The sequence below is a fragment of the Gavia stellata genome, chromosome 3 (assembly GCF_030936135.1).
Source record: "Gavia stellata isolate bGavSte3 chromosome 3, bGavSte3.hap2, whole genome shotgun sequence".
Classification (NCBI taxonomy): Eukaryota; Metazoa; Chordata; class Aves; order Gaviiformes; family Gaviidae; genus Gavia; species Gavia stellata.
The window spans coordinates 1043510-1064244 of record NC_082596.1 but is presented as its reverse complement, the minus strand read 5'-3'; the positions used below and the strand labels follow the sequence as shown (position 1 = coordinate 1064244).

The following is a 20735-nucleotide window of genomic DNA, read 5'->3' as shown; positions in this document are numbered from 1 at the left end:
GAGGGTCCCCCCACAGCCCCTTCAGCAGCGTGCCTGCGCTCAGCTCTGCTCCAGCCGTGCTCTGCCACCCGGCCCCGCCAGCCGTCGCCCGATGGGGTTTCAGCCTTTATTTTCCTTTTTATTTTTAATTTTATTTTCAGTTTTATTTCGCTTTCATTTATATTTAATTTTTATTTTCAGTTTTATTTTTTTATTTTTTATTTTTATTTATTTTCATTTTAGTTTTAGTTTTTATTTGCATTTTTACCTTATTTATTTTTCATTTTTCTTTTCTTTTTTTACTTTACTTTTTTTCTTTTTGTTTGTTTTGTTTTCATTTATTTTTCTTTTAATTTTCATTTTTGGTTTTGTTTTCATTTTGTGTTATTTTCATTTTCATTATTCTTTACTTTCATTTTCCTTTTTTTTTTTCATTTTAATTTGCATGGTTTTTTTCATTATTCATTATTCGTTTTCATTTTCCTTTTTATTTTTCTTTTATTTTCTCGTTTCATTTCCGCTTTCCTTTCTATCTTTATTTTCATTTTTCTTTTATTTATTTTTCATTTTCATTGTCATTTGTTTTTATTTTTTATTTTCATTTTCATTCTTTTCTATATTTATTTTATTTTCCAGTTTCATTTTCATGGTTTCACTTTCATTATTTTTTCTTTTCCTTTTTATTTTATTTTCCAGCTTCGTTTCCATTTTCCTTCTATTTTGGTTTTCATTTCTCTTGTATTCATTTTTTTTTCATTTAGTTTATTTCAATTTCGTTTTTATTTTCATTTTCAGTCTTTTCTATTTTTATTTTCCCGCTTCATTTTCATTTTCCTTTCTATTTTTAATTTTTCTTTTGTTAACTTTTTTCATTGTCATTTGCTTTTATTTCGTTTTTATCTTCATTGTCGTTATTTTTTCCTTTTTGTTTTTACTGTATTGTCCCATTCCAGTTCTGTTTTCCTTTCTATTTTTGTTTTCTTTTTTTTTTAATTTTTTTATTATTTATTTTTTAAAATTATTTTATTTTATTAACTTTTCCTTTTCATCGTCATTTGCTTTTTTTTTGGTTTTATCTTCATTGTCGTTATTTTTTTCCTTTTCGTTTTTACTGTATTGTCTCTTTCCATTTCTGTTTTCATTTTTCTTTTATTATTTTATTATTTTATTATTTTATTTTATTATTTTATTATTTTATTATTTATTGGTGTTTGGTTTATTGTTTATTTTACTGTTTATTTTCTTTTATTATTTCATTTTATTAACTTTTCATCGTCATTGGCTTTTGTTTCGGTTTTCTCTTCGTTGTCACTATTTTTTTTCCTCTTCGTTTCTACTTTATTGTCCCGTTCCAGTTCCGCCTTCCTTTCTATCGATCTCTCTTTTCGTCCTGAGTCCAGTTGTTCCGATTCCTCTTTCCGGCCCCGTTTTCCCCGTCCCCCCGTTCTCCCCGTGCCTTCATCGCTTTGTTTGTTTCCCAGTGACCCAGCACATTAAAGAAATCCTGGAAAGGACCAATAAGAAGAAATCCAAATTGAGAAAGAAACCCAAGCCCCATATCGAAGAGCACGATGGTAGGGGCCGTCTCGCCGCTCGCTTGGGGCCTCTTTCTCTTAGCCCTGGTAGCCACCCGCCTCCTCCTCCTCCTCCTCCTCAGCCTTCCTCCCCCAGGCCCCGCTCCCCCGCCGCTCTGCTCGCTGCCTGGGTGCTCGGAGGGGCTGCGCTTGCGGGGCGGGGGGCGGCGGGGCGCGGGGAGGAGGGGGCGGCCCCAGGCCCGGCGGAGGGGATCAGAGCGGTGACGCCGGTGCAACGGAGAGCACACGCGTACATGCAGCTTCCCCAAATATGCTCGAGACCCATAGAGCGTATAGCCTCTTCTCGATGTCTCTATGACATAGAACGTTCTAGGTAAATAGCTAATATTATGTATTTCTATATAGCATTCTAGATAATATCTGGATATAGATTATATATAACATTCTAAGTGAAATATATGGTATTTAGTATGCATGTGAATAATGTAAATATAATATCTCATAATCTATAATAAATATATAAATGTAGAATATTATAACATATAATATTATCTATATATAATATATGCATGTGTTATAATATTATAATATATCATATAGTATATGCAATGATATTCTATGATATGATATGATATGATATAACATAACATAACAACATAACATAACATAACATAACATAACATAACATATAATGTTATATAGAATGATAACGTCATATATTTATCTATAACATACTATATCATTCTATATAACATTATATCTAATGTTTTATATATAATATCATATAATGTTATATAAATAAACAATGTAGAAATATACAATATTATATAGAATGTTATAGATAAATATATCATGTTATCTATAATGTTATATATCAATACATAATATTATATATAATATTATATATAATATTGTATGCAATATTATATGTAATACTATATATCTCTATATTATATAGAGAGATATAATATATAAATATATTATCTATAAATATATAAACTTAATACCAATTAACAAGAGGGGGAAAGTAGGAATTTAATTAAGCAGCGCCACTCGGAAGGCGCTGATGGGTTTTCTCGGTGTTCGATGGACGACCCCCAGGCAGGCGCGAGCACCCTCGGTGCCGCGACCGTCACCGGCGGGGCCGTGGGGACAACACGCAGGATGACCCCTTTTCCCGGCATCCTTCCGGTTTCGGGTGGGGTTTGCCAGCAACCCGCCAACTGGTGCGGGATGCCGGTGAAGGTTCGGCATCCCGGATGAAACCAAGAGGTTCCTGGCGCAAGATGGGGGACTTCAACCTGGAGCCCCGGTAGGGGTGGGGTTGGGACCTGGAGCTGGAAGGGGGTGGAGGCACCCCAAGAAACGGCTTTAACAGCACCCACAAATTAAGGTCGCTGTTTAATATCGTCATCAACGACGTAGACGGTGGGATCGAGAGCACCCTCAGCAAGTTTGGAGATGACACCAAGCTGAGTGGTGGGGTTGACGCAACGCACCTGAGGGACGGGATGCCGCCCAGAGGGACCTTGACGGGCTGGAGGAGTGGGGCCATGAGGTTCCACAAGGCCAAGGGCAAGGTCCTGCACCTGGGTGGGGGCAACCCCCGGTATCCATACAGGCTGGGGGATGAGTGGATGGACGGAGCGTGGAGAAGGACTTGGGGATACTGGTGGGTGACAAATGGGCCATGAGCCGGCAATGTGCGCTCGCAGCCCAGGAAGCCAACCGTCTCTTGGGCTGCGTCCAAAGAAGCAACCTGATCTAGCTGAAGATGTCCCTGTTCATTGCAGGGGGTTGGACTAGGTGGTCTTCAGAGGTCCCTTCCAACCCAAACCCTTCGGTGATGCTATGGACGGGGCTCTGAGCAATCTGATCTAGTTGAAGATGTCCCTGCTCATAGCAGGGGGAGGGTTGGAATAAATGACCTTCAAAGGTCCCTTCCAACCCAAAGCATTTGATGATTCGATGACTCCAGCACGTGGAAAAGGATGGGCACCAGATTTGGGGTCACCCGATCCTGGACAACCCCTGAACCCCCTCATTCCAGGTGGCTTCAGACCCCGCCCCCGCCATGCATTTATCAGACCCCTCCCCGAGCATTTACTGCACCGAAAAACCATCAGGGGAACCCTTTGAAGACAACGGCACCACGGATGGAGGGAAAAGTAGATGATCCCAATTCCCCAAGTTTAGTTTTAACCAAAAAGCGCCCATCGGGTCATCAGGATGGTGAGTGGCTACCGGCCACCAGCTCTTCTCCAGGAACCCTTTTTTCCCCATCTTTTACACCAATATTAAATAGAAATAGCAAATTTTAACTCCTGAACCATTCTCACCAGCATGACAGGTTCAGGATGCGCCGGGACACACGGCTCCAGTGGTGCAAAAGCCACGCCAACAGCAGGGCAGGTGCTGGTGCCGTGATTTCAAAGCTACTGAAGGAGACAAGGTCCCGGATGATGGAATTTTTTGTTCAATTTGCCTATTTTTAGGCTCTTGGAAGAATTTATGGGGCTGCCGGCATCTTCTGGGGTGGTCTAGAAGGTCCTGCTGGCTCTCCAGGGTTCTTGGCTGTGGGATGTTGGAGCATCTCCCTTGGGATGAGCCCGTTGGCAGCTTGGGGATGCTCCAAGGGTGGAAGGGTGCCATCTCCTCGTTGAAGCACACCAGGAGAGGACGGATGGCACGGAGAGGGATGAGGGTAGAAGTGGTGGCATCAGGAGGAGAGGATGGATGGATGGATGGATGGATGGATGGATGGATGGATGGATGGGTGACAGTGGAAGCGATGGCTGCAGGGTGAAAAATCAGCCCCGCGAGCTGGAGGATGGAGCCGAGGGGGCTCCAGGGCTCCACATTAGGTGGGTACAAGGACGTGGCTTCTCCAAGGTCTGAGGCTCTTAGGGAGCGAGTTGAGTTATGGGGACACCGCCTGCAAGGTGGGGTGACTGCTGTCTGAGGAGTGGGGGGTCCTTGTCCTCCTCAAACAGCCCCCCCCACCCCCGGGAGTGGTGATGGAGCACCACCAGCGCTGCCCGGCATCCTGGGGGGACCCCGACACCCTCCTGGAACTGGGATGAGCTTCACCCCCTGGCAGGGGACAGACACCCACACCCCCCCCATGACCACCCCCCATCACCCAGAGCTGACCCCCCCACCCTGCTCTCTGTTTTCTCTTGCAGGGGTGGCAATAAGCACTTACGCCAAGTACTGCTACAACAAGCTGCAGAAGGCAGCTCTGACGGGAGCCAAGAAGGTATGGTCCAACCGTTGGGCATGGGGAGGGCAACGGTGGTGGGCAGCCCCCCACCCCGCCCTCGCCAGGACCACTTGAAGGGGCTGCTGGGGTTTGGGGATGGGGTCTGGAGGAGGAGGAGGAGGGATGAAGCTGGAGAGCACTGGGAAGAGCGTGGCACCTTGCGCCAGACCCGTGGTGAGGATGGTCGGGGCATCTCCAGCGTGGTTTGTCCATCATTGTGTCTTCTCTGGGGACCTTCTGGAGTTCACCAGGTCCTTCCCAAACCTACCCATCACCAACGGGGATTAAGGAAATGATCCGGGGAGCAAAACTCCAGAGCAAAAGGGTCCCAAGAATTGAAAAGGGTGCTCCAGCAGCTCCCATCTCCCTGGCTTTTGGCGGGGGCGCTGCCCTGCCAGCCCCCGGCTCCTCCCAGGTCACTGTCACCGCGGCAGCCCACTGAGCCGGATCCATCCCTGGGGCCATCGCTGCCATGGGGGCGGTGGCTGATTTATTTAATAAAACGACCCAAATAGGGATTAATTTACAGCCTGGGGTGCTCTTCATGGCCCCACCACCAACACGGCTGCCTCAGTTTCCCCCCTCCTTGTTTCACGGGGATAGAGAAGAGACAGTGGGACCCCTCCTCAGCCCACGGCAGCTGGGCTCCTGCATTCATCTCCTCTTCTGCATCCCACCACGCACATGTCCACTGCGTCCACCTCCTCTTCCACATCCGCCATGCACATCTGCTGTGTCCAGCCCTTCTGCATCCCACCACACACGCGTCTGCTCCATCCATCTCCTCTTCCACATCCCACCACGCACATGGCTGCTGTGTCCATCCCTTCTGTATCCCACCATGCATGTGAGATCTGCGTCCATCTCTTCTGCATCCCGCCACATACATGTCCACTGCATCCATCTCCTCTTCCACATCCCACCACGCACATGTCCACTGCATCCATCTCCTCTTCCGCGTCACACAACGCACATGTCCACTGCATCCATCTCCTTTTCCGCATCCCACCACGCACATGTCCACTGCATCGATCTCCTTTTCCGCATCCCACCACGCACATGTCCACTGCATCCATCTATCCCACCACGCACATGTCCACTGCATCCATCTCCTCTTCCGCATCCCACCACGCACATGTCCACTGCATCCATCTCCTCTTCCACATCCCACCACGCACATGTCCACTGCATCCATCTATCCCACCACGCACATGTCCACTGCATCCATCTCCTCTTCCGCATCACACAACGCACATGTCCACTGCATCGATCTCCTTTTCCGCATCCCACCACGCACATGTCCACTGCATCCATCTATCTCACCACGTACATGTCCACTGCATCCATCTCCTCTTCCGCATCCCACCACGCACATGTCCACTGCATCCATCTCCTCTTCCGCATCCCACCACGCACATGTCCACTGCATCCATCTCCTCTTCCACATCCCACCACACACATGTCCACTGCATCCATCTCCTCTTCGGCGTCACACCACGCACATGTCCACTGCATCGATCTCCTTTTCCGCATCCCACCACGCGCATGTCCACTGCATCCATCTCCTCTTCCACATCCCACCACACACATGTCCACTGCATCCATCTCCTCTTCCACATCCCACCACGCACATGTCCACTGCATCCATCTCCTCTTCCGCGTCACGCCACGCACATGTCCACTGCATCGATCTCCTTTTCCGCATCCCACCACGCACATGTCCACTGCATCCATCTATCCCACCACGCACATGTCCACTGCATCCATCTCCTCTTCCGCATCCCACCACGCACATGTCCACTGCATCCATCTCCTCTTCCGCATCCCACCACGCACATGTCCACTGCATCGATCTCCTTTTCCGCATCCCACCACGCACATGTCCACTGCATCCATCTATCCCACCACGCACATGTCCACTGCATCCATCTATCCCACCACGCACATGTCCACTGCATCCATCTCCTCTTCCGCATCCCACCACGCACATGTCCACTGCATCCATCTCCTCTTCCACATCCCACCACGCACATGTCCACTGCATCCATCTCCTCTTCCACATCCCACCACGCACATGTCCACTGCATCCATCTCCTCTTCCACATCCCACCACGCACATGTCCACTGCATCCATCCCTTCCGCATCCTGCCATGACCGCACACATCTCCTGCGCAGCAGGAGGGGCAGCAGTGCCCTCCTGTGACCGAACCACCAGCCCGGCCGGAGCGGAACCCAGAGGTTTCCCCTGACCCCTCACCGCTCAGGAGCCGGTGCCGGTGCCCCCACTTCAAGCAGGCACGGACAAACCCACAACGGTGCCGGTGTTCTGCTTTCCGGAAGCATCCCAGAGCCTTGGCTCATCCTCCTCCCCACACGGCTCATTGGTGCAGATGCTCCGGCGTGGCCGTGGCCCCGCGGCAGAGCGTGGGGGTCCTACCGAGCACCGTGGGGAGAGTCCCCAGGGCTGGATTCACTTTCGAATCAAGAGGGTGGGTGGATTTCGGCACTGAGCTCCTGGCACGTGGCACCGCTGGAGACCTTGGCCAGGTTGGCTGGAGTTCATCCAAAGCTCCATCCGCTGTCCCCGTCACACTATGGGTTTGGGCTCTGGACACATCGCAGCCATCCCTGGAGCTCGGCCATGGGGCGCTGGCGTTGAGCAGGACCCCACATGCCCGTCCCGGCTTCAGGGACGCCAGCCGCAGCTCCTGATGGCGCCGGTGGCCTCTCTTGTCTCTCGCAGGGCCTGAAGAAGCCGAACATTGAGGAGATCCGCCACGCCAAGAACGCCGTCTTCAACCCTTCCATGTTCGGCAGCTCCCTGCAGGACATCATCAACATGCAGAAGGAGCGGTACCCCGACCGGCAGCTGCCCTGGGTGCAGACCCGCCTCTCCGAGGAGGTCCTGGCGCTCAACGGGGACCAGACCGAGGGCATCTTCAGGTAAAGCCACCTACAGCCGTGGGGAGACTCCCCAGGACGGTGGCAGCCCGGACCTTCTCTCCATAAGGAGTCACCTCGTTATGGGGCAGCTGTCCCCTTCCCCGTGTCCCCATGGGTGTCTTTCTCCTCCCGTGGAGCAGAGAGCGGCCCCTCAACTTCTCCGTGCTCCAAGGCCATGGGGATTTCTGCACGGCAGGGTCATGCCCATTCTCTGGTGCCCACCAGAGTCATATCAGGGTCTTGGCGTCTGCATGCAGCCCCCAGCCCCACATCGCAGCAGGATGCCACATCCCTATGGGGCAGCAACCAGCTGCCAAAATGGCTCCATCCCCAGCTGATGGCCCCTCTTGGCTCTCCTTGAGCCCCGCATGCACCCAGGGGGACCCCCAAAGCCCAGGGCGGGTGTTAAGCAGGTGGGTCCCCATCTCTTGCTTGGGGACCAACATCTCTTCCCCCTGCAGAGTCCCCGGTGACATCGACGAGGTCAACGCGCTCAAGCTGCAGGTGGACCAGTGGAAGATCCCCACCGGCTTGGAGGACCCCCACGTTCCCGGTAGGACCCCAGGGCACTGTGTGGGGTGCAGAATCAGGCCCTCCACCCACCAGGTCTTACATCTCCCCATCTTCTCTGCCCCCCCTCCCCAGCCTCCCTGCTGAAGCTCTGGTACCGGGAGCTGGAGGAGCCGCTGATCCCCCACGAGTTTTACGAGCAGTGCATCACCCACTACGAGAACCCCGAGGCGGCCATCGCTGTCGTCCACTCTCTGCCCAGGATCAACAAAATGGTGCTGTGCTACCTCATCCGCTTCCTACAGGTACGGCCGGGACCCCGCTGTGTCCGTGTCCGCCCCCCCAGGGCTACCTCCCAGCCTGGTTGCCTCTCCTGAGGTGGCTTTGGGTTCCCCAAGTTGCTGTGGGGTTACCCACGTGGTGACCCTCGCCCCGATCTCATCCAAGAACCAGGATGTCCACACGATCCCACCACCCGTCTCCCACTGCCCCCATCAGTGCCACCTTCCTCCCCACCTCCAGGTGTTCGTGCAGCCGGCCAACGTGGCCGTCACCAAGATGGACGTCAATAACCTGGCCATGGTGATGGCCCCCAACTGCCTGCGCTGCCAGTCGGACGACCCGCGGATCATCTTTGAGAACACCCGCAAGGAGATGTCCTTCATCCGGGTGCTCATCCAGCACCTCGACACCAGCTTCATGGAGGGCATCCTATAGCAGCCGCCACCGAGTGTCCCCCCCCATGAGCCCCCTCCCCTCCGACCCCGCTCGGCCGAGGAGCACAAGCCGGACCCCACAGAATGAGGGTGCTGGGTGGCTTGTCGTCCCCCACCGCCGCACACCACGGCACCCTGCCTGTCTCCGTCCCCTCCTGCCCATCCTACAGCGGGACACGGGATCGTTCCCCATGCCCCATCCCGACCCTCTGGCTGTCTCACTGCCCACCTCTTTGCCGGCCGGAGGGTTCGGCCACTCTGGGGGTCCCCAGGGACGGGAGCACCTGCGGAGCATCCCGGCTCCCCAGGGACGGGTGGTGTTTCCAGCCCGGGTGTCCTGCGTGGCCGTGGGTGGCAGTGGGGACCTGGGGAGCGGGTGACGGCGTGGGGGACAGGGAAGGCTGGGCAGGGATGGGGGGGACTCAAATGGGTCCCCCCCACATCTCCATTGGGGTTAGGTCTCTGGCTGAGAGCAGAGCCGTGGGGCAGCCGTGGGGCAGGGAGTACCTCCAGGGCTGGGAGAAGCCGCCGGTGCTGAGCTGAGTGGGCGTCGAGCACCCGGAGAACGTGGCACATCGGGCACCAGAGTGACAACCATCCCGGTGCCAGGAGAGTCCCAGCCCGCAGGGACCATGGGCACAACCGGGGTGCAACTCGCGGCAGAGCTGGGTGTGCCCAGGGGTGGGTGCCGGGGGTCCCTTTGGGAGCTGCCATGCCCCGGGTGGCTCTTTGCAGCCGGTTGTCCACCCTGGGGTGCTGGAGGAGCTGGGCAGGCAGGTCTCTGCCCGCACACGGCACGGTGCCCACCGCTGGCAGCACACTGGATCCATCTCACCACACATCGGCACCACCGGGCCCCAAAGGACCTGTCTCGGCGCCCACCACGTCTGCTTGGCCCTGCCAGAACCATCACAGGACCCATCATCTGCTCCTGGCCTTGAAAGACCCATCCTGACACCAATCATCTCTGCTTGGCCCTGCTGGACTTGTCTTGGTGGCCATCATCTCCTCCTGGTCCTGCCCAACCCATCTTGGCACCCGTAATCTCTGCTTGGTCCTCCTAGACCAGTCTTGGTGTCCATCATCTTCTGGTCCTGCTGGTCTCATCTTGGTGCCCATCATCACCTCCTGGTCCTGCCCAACTCATCTTGGCACCTGTCATGTCCTCCTGCTCCAGCTGGATCCATCTTGGCACTCATTATCTCCCCCTGCTTCTCCTGGACCCGTATTGGTGCCTGTCATCTCTGCTTGGCCCTGCTGGGCACATCTTGGCATCCGTCATGTCCTCCTCATCCTTCTGGAACCATCTTGGCAATCATCATGTCCTCCTGGTTCTCCTGGCACCATCTTGATGCCCGTCCCCTCTGCTTGGTCCTGCCCAAAACATCTTGGTACCCATTATCTCCTCCTGCTCATTCTGGACCCGTCTTGGTGCCCGTCATCTTCTCTTGGTTCTCCTGGACCCATCTTGGCATCCATCATCTCCTTCTGCTCCTCCTGGAGCCATCTTGGTGCCCGTCATCTTCTGCTGGTTCTCCTGGACCCATCTTGGCACCCATCATCTCCTCCTGGTCATGTGCAAACCATCTTGGCACCCATCGTCTCTGCTTGACCCTGTTGGACCCATCTTGGCAGCCATCATCTCCTGGTCCTGACCAACCCATCTTGGCACCCATCGTCTCCTGGTCCTGCTGGACCCATCTTGGCACCCGTCATCACCTCCTGCTCCTGCCAGACCCATCTTGGCACCCATCATCTCCTGGTCCTGCTGGACCCATCTCAGCACCCATCATCTCCTCCTGCTCCTGCCCAACGTGTCTTGGCACCCATCTCCTCCTGCTCCTCCCGGACCCATCTCGGCACCCATCATCTCCTGGTCCTGCCGAACCCATCTTGGCACCCATCATCCCCTGGTCCTACCCAACGCATCTTGGCACCCATCATCTCCTGGTCCTGCCAGACCCATCTCAGCACCCATCATCTCCTGATCCTGCTGGACCCATCTCAGCACCCATCACCTCCTGGTCCTGCCCAACCCATCTTGGCACCCATCGTCTCCTGGTCCTGCTGGACCCATCTTGGCAACCATAATCATCTCCTGGTCCTTCCAGACCCATCTTGGCACCCATCATCACCTCCTGCTCCTGCCCAACGCATCTTGGCACCCATCATCACCTCCTGGTCCTGCCCAACCCATCTTGGCAGCCATCATCTCCTGATCCTGCCCAACCCATCTTGGCACCCATTGTCTCCTGGTCCTGCTGGACCCATCTTGGCAACCATAATCATCTTCTGGTCCTGCCAGACCCATCTCGGCACCCATCATCTCCTGATCCTGCTGGACCCATCTCAGCACCCATCACCTCCTGCTCCTGCCCAATGCATCTTGGCACCCATCACCTCCTGGTCCTGTCCAACCCATCTCGGCACCCATCATCTCCTGATCCTGCCGGACCCATCTCAGCACCCATCACCTCCTGGTCCTGCCCAACCCATCTCGGCACCCATCATCTCCTGCTCCTGCCGGACCCATCTCAGCACCCATCACCTCCTGGTCCTGCCCAACCCATCTCGGCACCCATCATCTCCTGATCCTGCCGGACCCATCTCAGCACCCATCACCTCCTGGTCCTGCTGAACCCATCTTGGCACCCATCATCATCTTCTGGTCCTGCCCAACCCATCTCGGCACCCATCACCTCCTGGTCCTGCTGGACCCATCTCGGCACCCATCATCATCTCCCGGTCCTGCCGAACCCATCTTGGCACCCATCATCATCTCCTGGTCCTGCCGGACCCATCTTGGCACCCATCATCATCTCCTGCTCCTGCCGGACCCATCTCGGCACCCATCACCTCCTCCTTCTCTTGCACCCATCTTGACGCCCATCGCCTCCTGCTCCTCCTGGACCCACCTTGGCACCCTCGTCCCCGCCGCACCCCCATCTCCCCCATCCCCACCGCTGGAGCCGAAGGGCCCCCCCCCCCCCCAACCGCCCCCCAAGTGCCTTCGGCTCCACCCGCGGGGGGCACCTGAGGGGCACCCACTGCGGGGGCGGGGGGGGGGCACCCACTGCGAGGGGGGGGCACCCATCAGAGTATATAGATCTATAAAGAGAGTTATTGATCAGCCCCCCCTAATTTTCAAACCAGATACTATTTTCTCGGGGGGGTTGGGGGGGTCCCCGGGGTGGGGGTGTCCCCAGGGTGGGGGGTCCCGAGGGTGGGGGCGACCCAGCACTACCTCCCAGCTCTGCTCACTGCCAGGCGCCGGGGGGGGGACACACCGGGGGGGGCAGCGGGGGGGGGGGGGGTCCCGCTTCCTCGACTTCCATTTAATGATTTATTATTTTATTTTCCTCCAGATTTTATATATTAATTTTTTTTTTGGTTCTTTTTTCTCTTCCCCCCCCCTTTTTTTTTTTTTTAGACTTGAGGGTTTATTTATTATTAAAAATGAGAAAATTATTAAAAAAAAAAAAAAAACCAAAACCCCAACGGACGACCCCACCCTGGGACCCTCCCCCGCGCGCTGGGGGGAGGGGAGCAGGATCCAGCCCCCCCTCCCCCCCCCCCCGGGGCGGGGGGTGTTTTGGGGTGGGGGTGTCCCGTGGGCAGCCGAACTCTGTAATTGGGGCGCGGGGAACGTATAGAGGCGCCGCCCCGTTGTGTGAATAAACTTACGTATGAACAGTGCTTCGTCGCTGCTCGTTCACTCTGGAGCGGATCAAGGGCTGGGAGGCTGGTTTGAGGGGGCTGGGGATGGGCTGGGAGGCAGAGGCCCTATAGGGACTATAGGGGTGGCTGCAAGGGCCTGACTGCACCCCGTGGGGTGTGCAGGGCCATATAGGGGCCCATATAAGCTGTATAGGGTTCTGTCCAAGCCCCCCCCATGCCATACAGCCTCTATAGGGCTGTATATGGGCATCCCCTACCACACAGGCCATATAGGGAAGCCCCCCCCCATGCCATACAGCCTCTATAGGGGTGTATATGGTCGTCCTCTACCACAGAGGCTGTATAGGGAAGCCCCCCCCATGCCATACAGCCTCTATAGGGGGTGTATGTGGTCGTCCCCTACCACACAGGCCATATAGGGACCCCCCCCCCCATGCCATACAGCCTCTATAGGGGTGTATATGGGCATCCCCTACCACGCAGGCCATATAGGGAAGCCCCCCCCATGCCATATAGCCTCTATAGGGGTGTATATGGGCATCCCCTACCACACAGACCATATAGGGAAGCCCCCCCCCCATGCCATATAGCCTCTATAGGGGTGTATATGGGCATCCCCTACCACGCAGACCATATAGGGAAGCCCCCCCCCATGCCATACAGCCTCTGTAGGGGTGTATATGGGCATCCCCTACCACGCAGGCCATATAGGGAACCCCCCCCCCCATGCCATACAGCCTCTATAGGGGTGTATATGGGCATCCCGTACCACAGAGGCCATATAGGGACCCCCCCCCATGCCATATAGCCTCTATAGGGGTGTATATGGGCATCCCCTACCACACAGGCTGTATGGAGTGCGTATAGGGCTCCCCCTGCAAGCAATATAGGGTGTACCGGGCAGTATAGGGTGTACCGGGCAGTATAGGGTACATGGGGCAGCGTATGTACCCCTCTCCGGGGGTGTACGGGGTGTATACGTACCGCCCAGGGGGTGTAGGGATGCACACAGGGTGTATGTGGGGTGCGCAGGGTATATAGGGGGTGCTGGGAGGCGCATAGGGGGTGCATAGGAAGAGATAGGGGAGCGGAGGGATGTATAGGATATATATAGGGCTGCATAAAGCTGCACAGGGGCGTGTCTATAAACATCCCCAGGGGTACGTAAAGCTACGCGGGGCGGTATATAGGGGTACCTAAAGGTGCCCAGGGGGTGTAGAGGGGGAGCTCGCCGTGTGTTTCTATAGGGGAGCATAGGGGGGTGGATGGGGGTGCAGGGGAGGGGCACAGGGAGGGTATGGGTCTGTATAGGGTGCACAGGGAGTGCATGGGTGTCTATAGGGGTGTATGAGGTGTGGGTAGTGTCTATAGGGGCACACAGCGGGGTATGGGCACATATAGGGGTGCCCGGGTGTATATAGGGGTATGTGGGTGTATATAGGGGTGTATGAGGTGTGGGTGGGTGTCTATAGGGGCACACAGTGGGGTATGGGCACATATAGGGGTGCCTGTGTGTATATAGGGGTGTGTGGGTGTATATAGGGGTGCATGAGTGTCTATAGGGGTGTGTGGGGGTGTCTATAGGGGCACACAGTGGGGTATGGGCACATATAGGGGTGCCCGGGTGTATATAGGGGTATGTGGGTGTATATAGGGGTGTATGAGGTGTGGGTGGGTGTCTATAGGGGCACACAGCGGGGTATGGGCACATATAGGGGTGCCCGGGTGTATATAGGGGTATGTGGGTGTATATAGGGGTGTATGAGGTGTGGGTGGGTGTCTATAGGGGCACACAGTGGGGTATGGGCACATATAGGGGTGCCTGTGTGTATATAGGGGTGTGTGGGTGTATATAGGGGTGCATGAGTGTCTATAGGGGTTTGTGGGGGTGTCTATAGGGGCACACAGTGGGGTATGGGCACATATAGGGGTGCCCGGGTGTATATAGGGGTATGTGGGTGTATATAGGGGTGCATGAGGTGTGGATGGATGTCTATAGGGGCACACAGTGGGGTATGGGCACGTATAGGGGTGTGTGGGTGTCTATAGGGGCACACAGGTGCATGGGTGTCTATGAGTGGGTCGGTGACTATAGGGGATCTGAGTGCCTATAGGGGTGTGTGGGTGTATAGAAGGGTATATGGGTGTCTATAGGGGTGTGTGGGTGTATATAGGGGTATGTGGGTGTCTATAGGGGTGTATGAGATGTGGGTGGGTGTCTATAGGGGCACACAGTGGGGTATGGGCACATATAGGGGTGCCTGCGTGTATATAGGGGTGTGGGGGGGTGTCTATAGGGGCACACAGTGGGGTATGGGCACATATAGGGGTGCCCGGGTGTATATAGGGGTATGTGGGTGTCTATAGGGGTGTATGAGGTGTGGGTGGGTGTCTATAGGGGCACACAGTGGGGTATGGGCACATATGGGGTGCCTGTGTGTATATAGGGGTGTGTGGGTGTCTATAGGGGTGCATGGGTGTCTATGAGGGGCTCGGTGACTATAGGGGATCTGAGTGCCTATAGGGGTGTGTGGGTGTATATAGGGGTATGTGGGTGTATATAGGGGTGTATGAGATGTGGGTGGGTGTCTATAGGGGCACACAGTGGGGTATGGGCACATATAGGGGTGTGTGGGTGTATATAGGGGTATGTGGGTGTATATAGGGGTGCATGAGTGTCTATAGGGGTTTGTGGGGGTGTCTATAGGGGCACACAGTGGGGTATGGGCACATATAGGGGTGCCTGCGTGTATATAGGGGTGTGTGGGTGTCTATAGGGGCACACGGGTGCACGGGTGTCTATGAGTGGGTCAGTGACTATAGGGGATCTGACTGTCTATAGGGGTTTGTGGGTGTATAGAAGGGTATATGGGTGTATATAGGGGTATGTGGGTATATATAGGGGTGCATGAGTGTCTATAGGGGTGTATGAGGTGTGGGTGGGTGCCTATAGGGGCACACAGCGGGGTATGGGCACATATAGGGGTGCCTGTGTGTATATAGGGGTGTGTGGGTGTCTATGAGTGGGTCAGTAACTATAGGGGATCTGAGTGCCTAGAGGGGTTTGTGGCTGTATAGAAGGGTATATGGGTGTATATAGGGGTATGTGGGTGTATATAGGGGGCTGTGGGTGTCTATGAGGGCGTCAGTGACTATAGGGGATCTGAGTGTCTATAGGGGTTTGTGGGTGTATAGAAGGGTATATGGGTGTATATAGGGGTGCCCGGGTGTATATAGGGGTATGTGGGTGTATATAGGGGTGTATGAGATGTGGGTGGGTGTCTATAGGGGCACACAGTGGGGTATGGGCACATATAGGGGCGTGTGGGTGTATATAGGCGTATGTGGGTGTCTATAGGGGCACACAGGTGCAGGGGTGTCTATGAGTGGGTCGGTGACTATAGGGGATCTGAGTGCCTATAGGGGTGTGTGGCTGTATAGAAGGGTATATGGGTGTATATAGGGGTGTGTGGGTGTATATAGGGGTATGTGGGTGTATATAGGGGTGCATGAGTGTCTATAGGGGTTTGTGGGGGTGTCTATAGGGGCACACAGTGGGGTATGGGCACGTATGAGGTGCCTGTGTGTATATAGGGGTGTGTGGGTGTATATAACGGTATATGGGTGTATATAGGGGTGTGTGGGTGTATATAGGGGTATGTGGGTGTCTATAGGGGCACACAGTGGGGTATGGGCACATATAGGGGTGTGTGGGTGTCTATAGGGGTGTGTGGGGTGTATATAGGGGTGTGTGGGTGTATATAGGGGTATGTGGGTGTCTATAGGGGTGTATGAGTGTCTATAGGGGTGTGTGTGGGTGTCTATAGGGGCACACAGTGGGGTATGGGCACGTATAGGGGTGTGTGGGTGTATATAGGGCTATGTGGGTGTCTATAGGGGTATGTGGGTGTCTATAGGGGTGTATGAGATGTGGGTGGGTGTCTATAGGGGCACACAGTGGGGTATGGGCACATATAGGGGTGTGTGGGTGTCTATAGGGGTGTGTGGGTGTCTATAGGGGTGTATGAGTGTCTATAGGGGTGTGTGGGGGTGTCTATAGGGGCACACAGTGGGGTATGGGCACATATAGGGGTGTGTGGGTGTCTATAGGGGTATGTGGGTGTCTATAGGGGTGTATGAGTGTCTATAGGGGTGTGTGGGGGTGTCTATAGGGGCACACAGTGGGGTATGGGCACATATAGGGGTGTGTGGGTGTCTATAGGGGTGTGTGGGTGTCTATAGGGGTGTATGAGTGTCTATAGGGGTGTGTGGGGGTGTCTATAGGGGCACACAGTGGGGTATGGGCACGTATAGGGGTATGTGGGTGTCTATAGGGGTGTGTGGGTGTCTATAGGGGTATGTGGGTGTCTATAGGGGTGTATGAGATGTGGGTGGGCATCTATAGGGCTGCCCCGGGGTGTATGGGTGGGCATAGGGGTGCCCGGGTGCATATAGGAAGTGTGTGGGTGCCTATAGGGGTGAGGGGGTGGATGCACACAGAGGTTCCTGGGTGTCTATGGGGGGGTCAGTGTCCATAGGCGGTCTGGGGGTGCCTATGGGGGCCTATGGGGTGTGTACAGGGGCGCAGCGGGGCTATGGCTGTCTATAGGGGCGGGTGAGTGCGCACAGGGGCACACAAGGGTGTGTATCGGGGTCTGTGGGTGCCTATAGGGGCGGGCGGATGTCCATAGGGGCGCCCAGGGGTGTATGGGGGAATAGGGGTGTCTATAGGGCTGTGGGCGGCCCGGGGCCGCTTCCGGGGTGGCCGCGGGACCACTTCCGGGGTCACCGCGGGACCACTTCCGGGGTCACCGCGGGACCACTTCCGGTGCCAGGCTCAGGGCCGGTTCCGGGGTCGCTGCGGGGCCGGTTCCGGTGCCAGGCCCAGGCCCAGGCCCAGGCCCGGGGCCGGTGTCGGTGTCGGGGCCAGGCCCGGGGCCGGGATGCGGCTGCTGCCGGTGCTGCGGCTGCGGCTCTGTCCCGGGGCGAGCGGGGCGGCGGGGCCGAGTACCGGGTACCGGCAGGGGCAGCGGCCGGGGCCGCGCACCCGCGAGTACTTCTACTACCTCGACCACCAGGGACAGGTACCGGTACCGGGGTGGGGGGGAGAGACCCGGTGGGGGGGAGCAGCCAGGGGACCCCCACCCCGCCGGGGACGGGGTGTCCTTGAGGGGACGGCGGCACCGGGGGGGGGGGAGACGGAGCACCGGATCCCGGGCGGATCCCAGAGGGATCCCGGTCAGACACTATAAAGATCCCAGAGGGACCCTGGGTAGAGCCTGGATGGATCCCAAAAAGACCCTAAATGGACTCAGGACAGATCGCGGACAGATCCCGCGTGGACCCAAAACGTGGAGCAGAGGTGGAACCCGGATAGACCTTGGATCCCGGACAGATCCCAGACAGATCCAGGACAGATCCCAGGACAGACCCCAAAAAGACCCCAAAAAGACCCCAAATGGACTCGGGACAGATCCTGGGCAGACCCAAAACAAACCCCAGACAGACTCCCAACAGATCCCACATGGACCCAGGACAGACCCCGGTCAGATCCCAGGTGGATCCCAAAAAGAACCCAGATGGACTCAAGACAGATCCCAGGCGGATCCTGGACAGACCCCAGACGGATCCCAAAGAGAACCCACATGGATCCAAGACAGATCCCAGACAGATCCTAAACAGACCCCAGACAGACCTTGGATGGATCCTGGACAGATCCCGGACAGATCCCACGTGGACCCAAACCGTGGAGCCCGGGTGGATCCTGGACAGGCCTTGGATGGGTCCTGGACAGATCCCAATCAGACCCCAGGCAGATCCCAAACAGACCCCAGATGGAGTCAGGACAGACCCCAGACGGATCCCAGACAGATCCCAAAGAGAACCCACACAGATCCAAGGCAGATCCCAGATGGGTCCTGGACAGAGCCCAGACAGGCCCGAGAGGGACCCAGGATAGAGCCTGGATAGATCCCAGACAGATCCCAGACAGATCCCAAAGAGAACCCACACAGATCCAAGACAGATCCCAGATGGATCCTGGACATACCCCAGACAGAACCTAGAGGGACCCAGGACAGACCCCAGACAGATCCCAAACAGATCCCGGACAGATCCAAGACAGATCCCAGGTGGATCCTGGACAGACCCCAGACAGGGCCTAGAGGGACCCAGGACAGATCCCAAACAGCTCCTAAATAGAACATGGATCCAAGACAGATCCCAGACAGACCCCAGATGGATCCCAAACAGATCCCGGACAGATCCCAAAGAGAACCCACGTGGATCCAAGACAGATCCCAGGTAGATCCTGGACAGACCCCGGACAGGCCCTAGAGGGACCCAGGACAGATCCCAGGACAGATCCCAAACAGATCCTAAATAGAACATGGATCCAAGACAGATCCCAGACAGACCCCAGATGGATCCCAAACAGATCCCGGACAGATCCCAAATAGAACCCACACAGATCCAAGACAGATCCCAGGTGGATCCTGGACAGACCCCAAACAGGCCCTAGACTGACTCCGGACAGAGCCTGGACAGATCCCGGATAGATCCAGGACAGATCCCAGCTGGATCCCAAAAGGATCCCGGCCAGACCCTGAACCTGCTGAGGATTTCAGGGTTTTGAGGCTTTTTCCTGCTTTTCCACAGCTTTTTCTGGATGACACCAAAGTCAAGAACTTCATCACCTGCTTCAAAGGTACCGGGACCCCCCAACCCCCCCCGGCACAGCTCCCCCTCCCCCCATCATCCTTAATTGGGGGCGGAGCCTTAATTGGGATCTGATCCTTAATTGGGGTCATCTCCTTAATCAGGATCTGATCCTTAATCGGGATCTCGTCCGCAATCGGGGTCTCATCCGTAACGGGGGCGGGGCCGCGCCCTCGGCAGCGGGGTGGGGGAGGGGGGACGCCCCCCCACTCTTTTGGGGGTGGCGAAGCAGCCGCTGGGCGCTATTTGCATATTAATTACTTTACTCATTAAGCAGCTCCCGCTACCAATAGCTCCCGCTCGCGCTTCCCGGCGCGGCAATTCCTCCCAGAGCCGATCGCTCCTCCCTCCCGCAGCCCCTTCCAAAATGGAGTCCCATTAACGAACAACCCCCTACCCCGCGGCTAATTACCCCCTCGGGGGGGTTAATTACCGGGGAGCAGCCAGCTGACGTCCGTCCGTTCGTCCGTCCCTCCCTCCCGGCAGACGTAGGGTTCCTCGCCTTCTTCTTCAAGCAGCTGGAGCGGAACCGGAGCGGCCGTTACGAAGCCGAATTCCCTTTCCTCTCGCCCTGCGGTCGGGAACGGAATTTCCTCCGGTGCGAGGATCGTCCCGTCGTCTTCACCCAACTCCTGCCGGGCTCCGGCGAGAGCCGGCTCCTCTCCTACTGTGGCGGCGGCGAGCGCCTGGCCGTGCCCTTCCAACCGGAGAGTTTGGTGATGTTGCCGGAAAACGGGCGGCTCTATCATCCGGCGCCGGCGAAAGCGGGTGGCGTGGGTTTGGTGCGTTCGGCGTTGGCTTTCGAGTGGAGCCCCTGCTTCGAGTACGGTCGGGGGCCGGCGCAGCCCCCCACTCATTTTATCTGGGAAGGGCGGCGCTACCAGCTCACCGAGGAATTGCTGCCACTGCTCCGCACCGGCGGAGCCGGCTGTGCCGAGGAATCCCCGTCTGTCCCCGTCACCCCGTGCCAGGGCTGAGTTGGGGATCCCCAGCCGTCCCCGTCACCCCTGCGCCGATGGGATGGGGCTGAACCGGGGACCCCCCGGCCGTCCCCATCACCCCCACACCGATGGGAAAACCGGTGGCAGAGCCCAGCACCGGCTCACCGCGGCGGCGTGGGTGCTGCAACGGCGGCACAAGTGCTGCCGCAGCGGCCGGAACCCCTATTAGTCTGTGAAAAAAAAAAAAGAGCTTTAACCGCGTGGCCGAGCCGTGCCGTTTCCGAGGCGCCGAGCACCCCGCCCCGGATTTGGGGTACAGGGGGGGTTTGGGGGGCCGAGGCAGGAGCAGGGGGTTATCGGAGGGTCTGCCTGTAAACAACACCGCGGTTACGGTTTCTGCCGGGACACTGCTTCCTCGGCACCTGCCAAGCGGCAGCAATTTATTAACCAGTC

General features: G+C 55.9%; 2 protein-coding genes across 2 annotated transcripts in view; both read left to right on the top strand.

Moving 5' to 3' along the window:
* Positions 1 to 8947, top strand: part of ARHGAP39 (Rho GTPase activating protein 39) — a 64665-nt gene extending 55718 nt beyond the window's left edge. Inside the window, exons 8-13 of the mRNA XM_059836269.1 lie at positions 1461 to 1553; positions 4700 to 4773; positions 7521 to 7720; positions 8182 to 8273; positions 8366 to 8535; positions 8753 to 8947. Coding sequence (XP_059692252.1) covers positions 1461 to 1553; positions 4700 to 4773; positions 7521 to 7720; positions 8182 to 8273; positions 8366 to 8535; positions 8753 to 8947 — 824 coding nt within the window. The remainder of the gene's footprint in view (positions 1 to 1460; positions 1554 to 4699; positions 4774 to 7520; positions 7721 to 8181; positions 8274 to 8365; positions 8536 to 8752) is intronic.
* Positions 8948 to 17567: 8620 nt separating this feature from the next.
* On the top strand, positions 17568 to 20518 carry C3H8orf82 (chromosome 3 C8orf82 homolog). Its single transcript, XM_059836268.1, has 3 exons — positions 17568 to 17708; positions 19282 to 19330; positions 19828 to 20518. The coding sequence occupies exons 1-3, from the start codon at positions 17568 to 17570 to the stop codon at positions 20316 to 20318; spliced, it is 681 nt and encodes a 226-aa protein (XP_059692251.1). The 3' UTR covers positions 20319 to 20518.
* The last annotated feature ends 217 nt before the right edge of the window (positions 20519 to 20735 follow it).

What these genes read in the sequence shown, in the direction of transcription:
- C3H8orf82 (XM_059836268.1), top strand. Translation starts at nt 17,568, where the DNA reads ATGCGGCTGCTGCCGGTGCTGCGGCTGCGGCTCTGTCCCGGGGCGAGC. An exon ending in ACCTCGACCACCAGGGACAG is followed by an intron (nt 17,709 to 19,281) that starts GTACCGGTACCG and finishes GCTTTTCCACAG; the next exon opens with CTTTTTCTGGATGACACCAA. An exon ending in CTTCATCACCTGCTTCAAAG is followed by an intron (nt 19,331 to 19,827) that starts GTACCGGGACCC and finishes CCCTCCCGGCAG; the next exon opens with ACGTAGGGTTCCTCGCCTTC.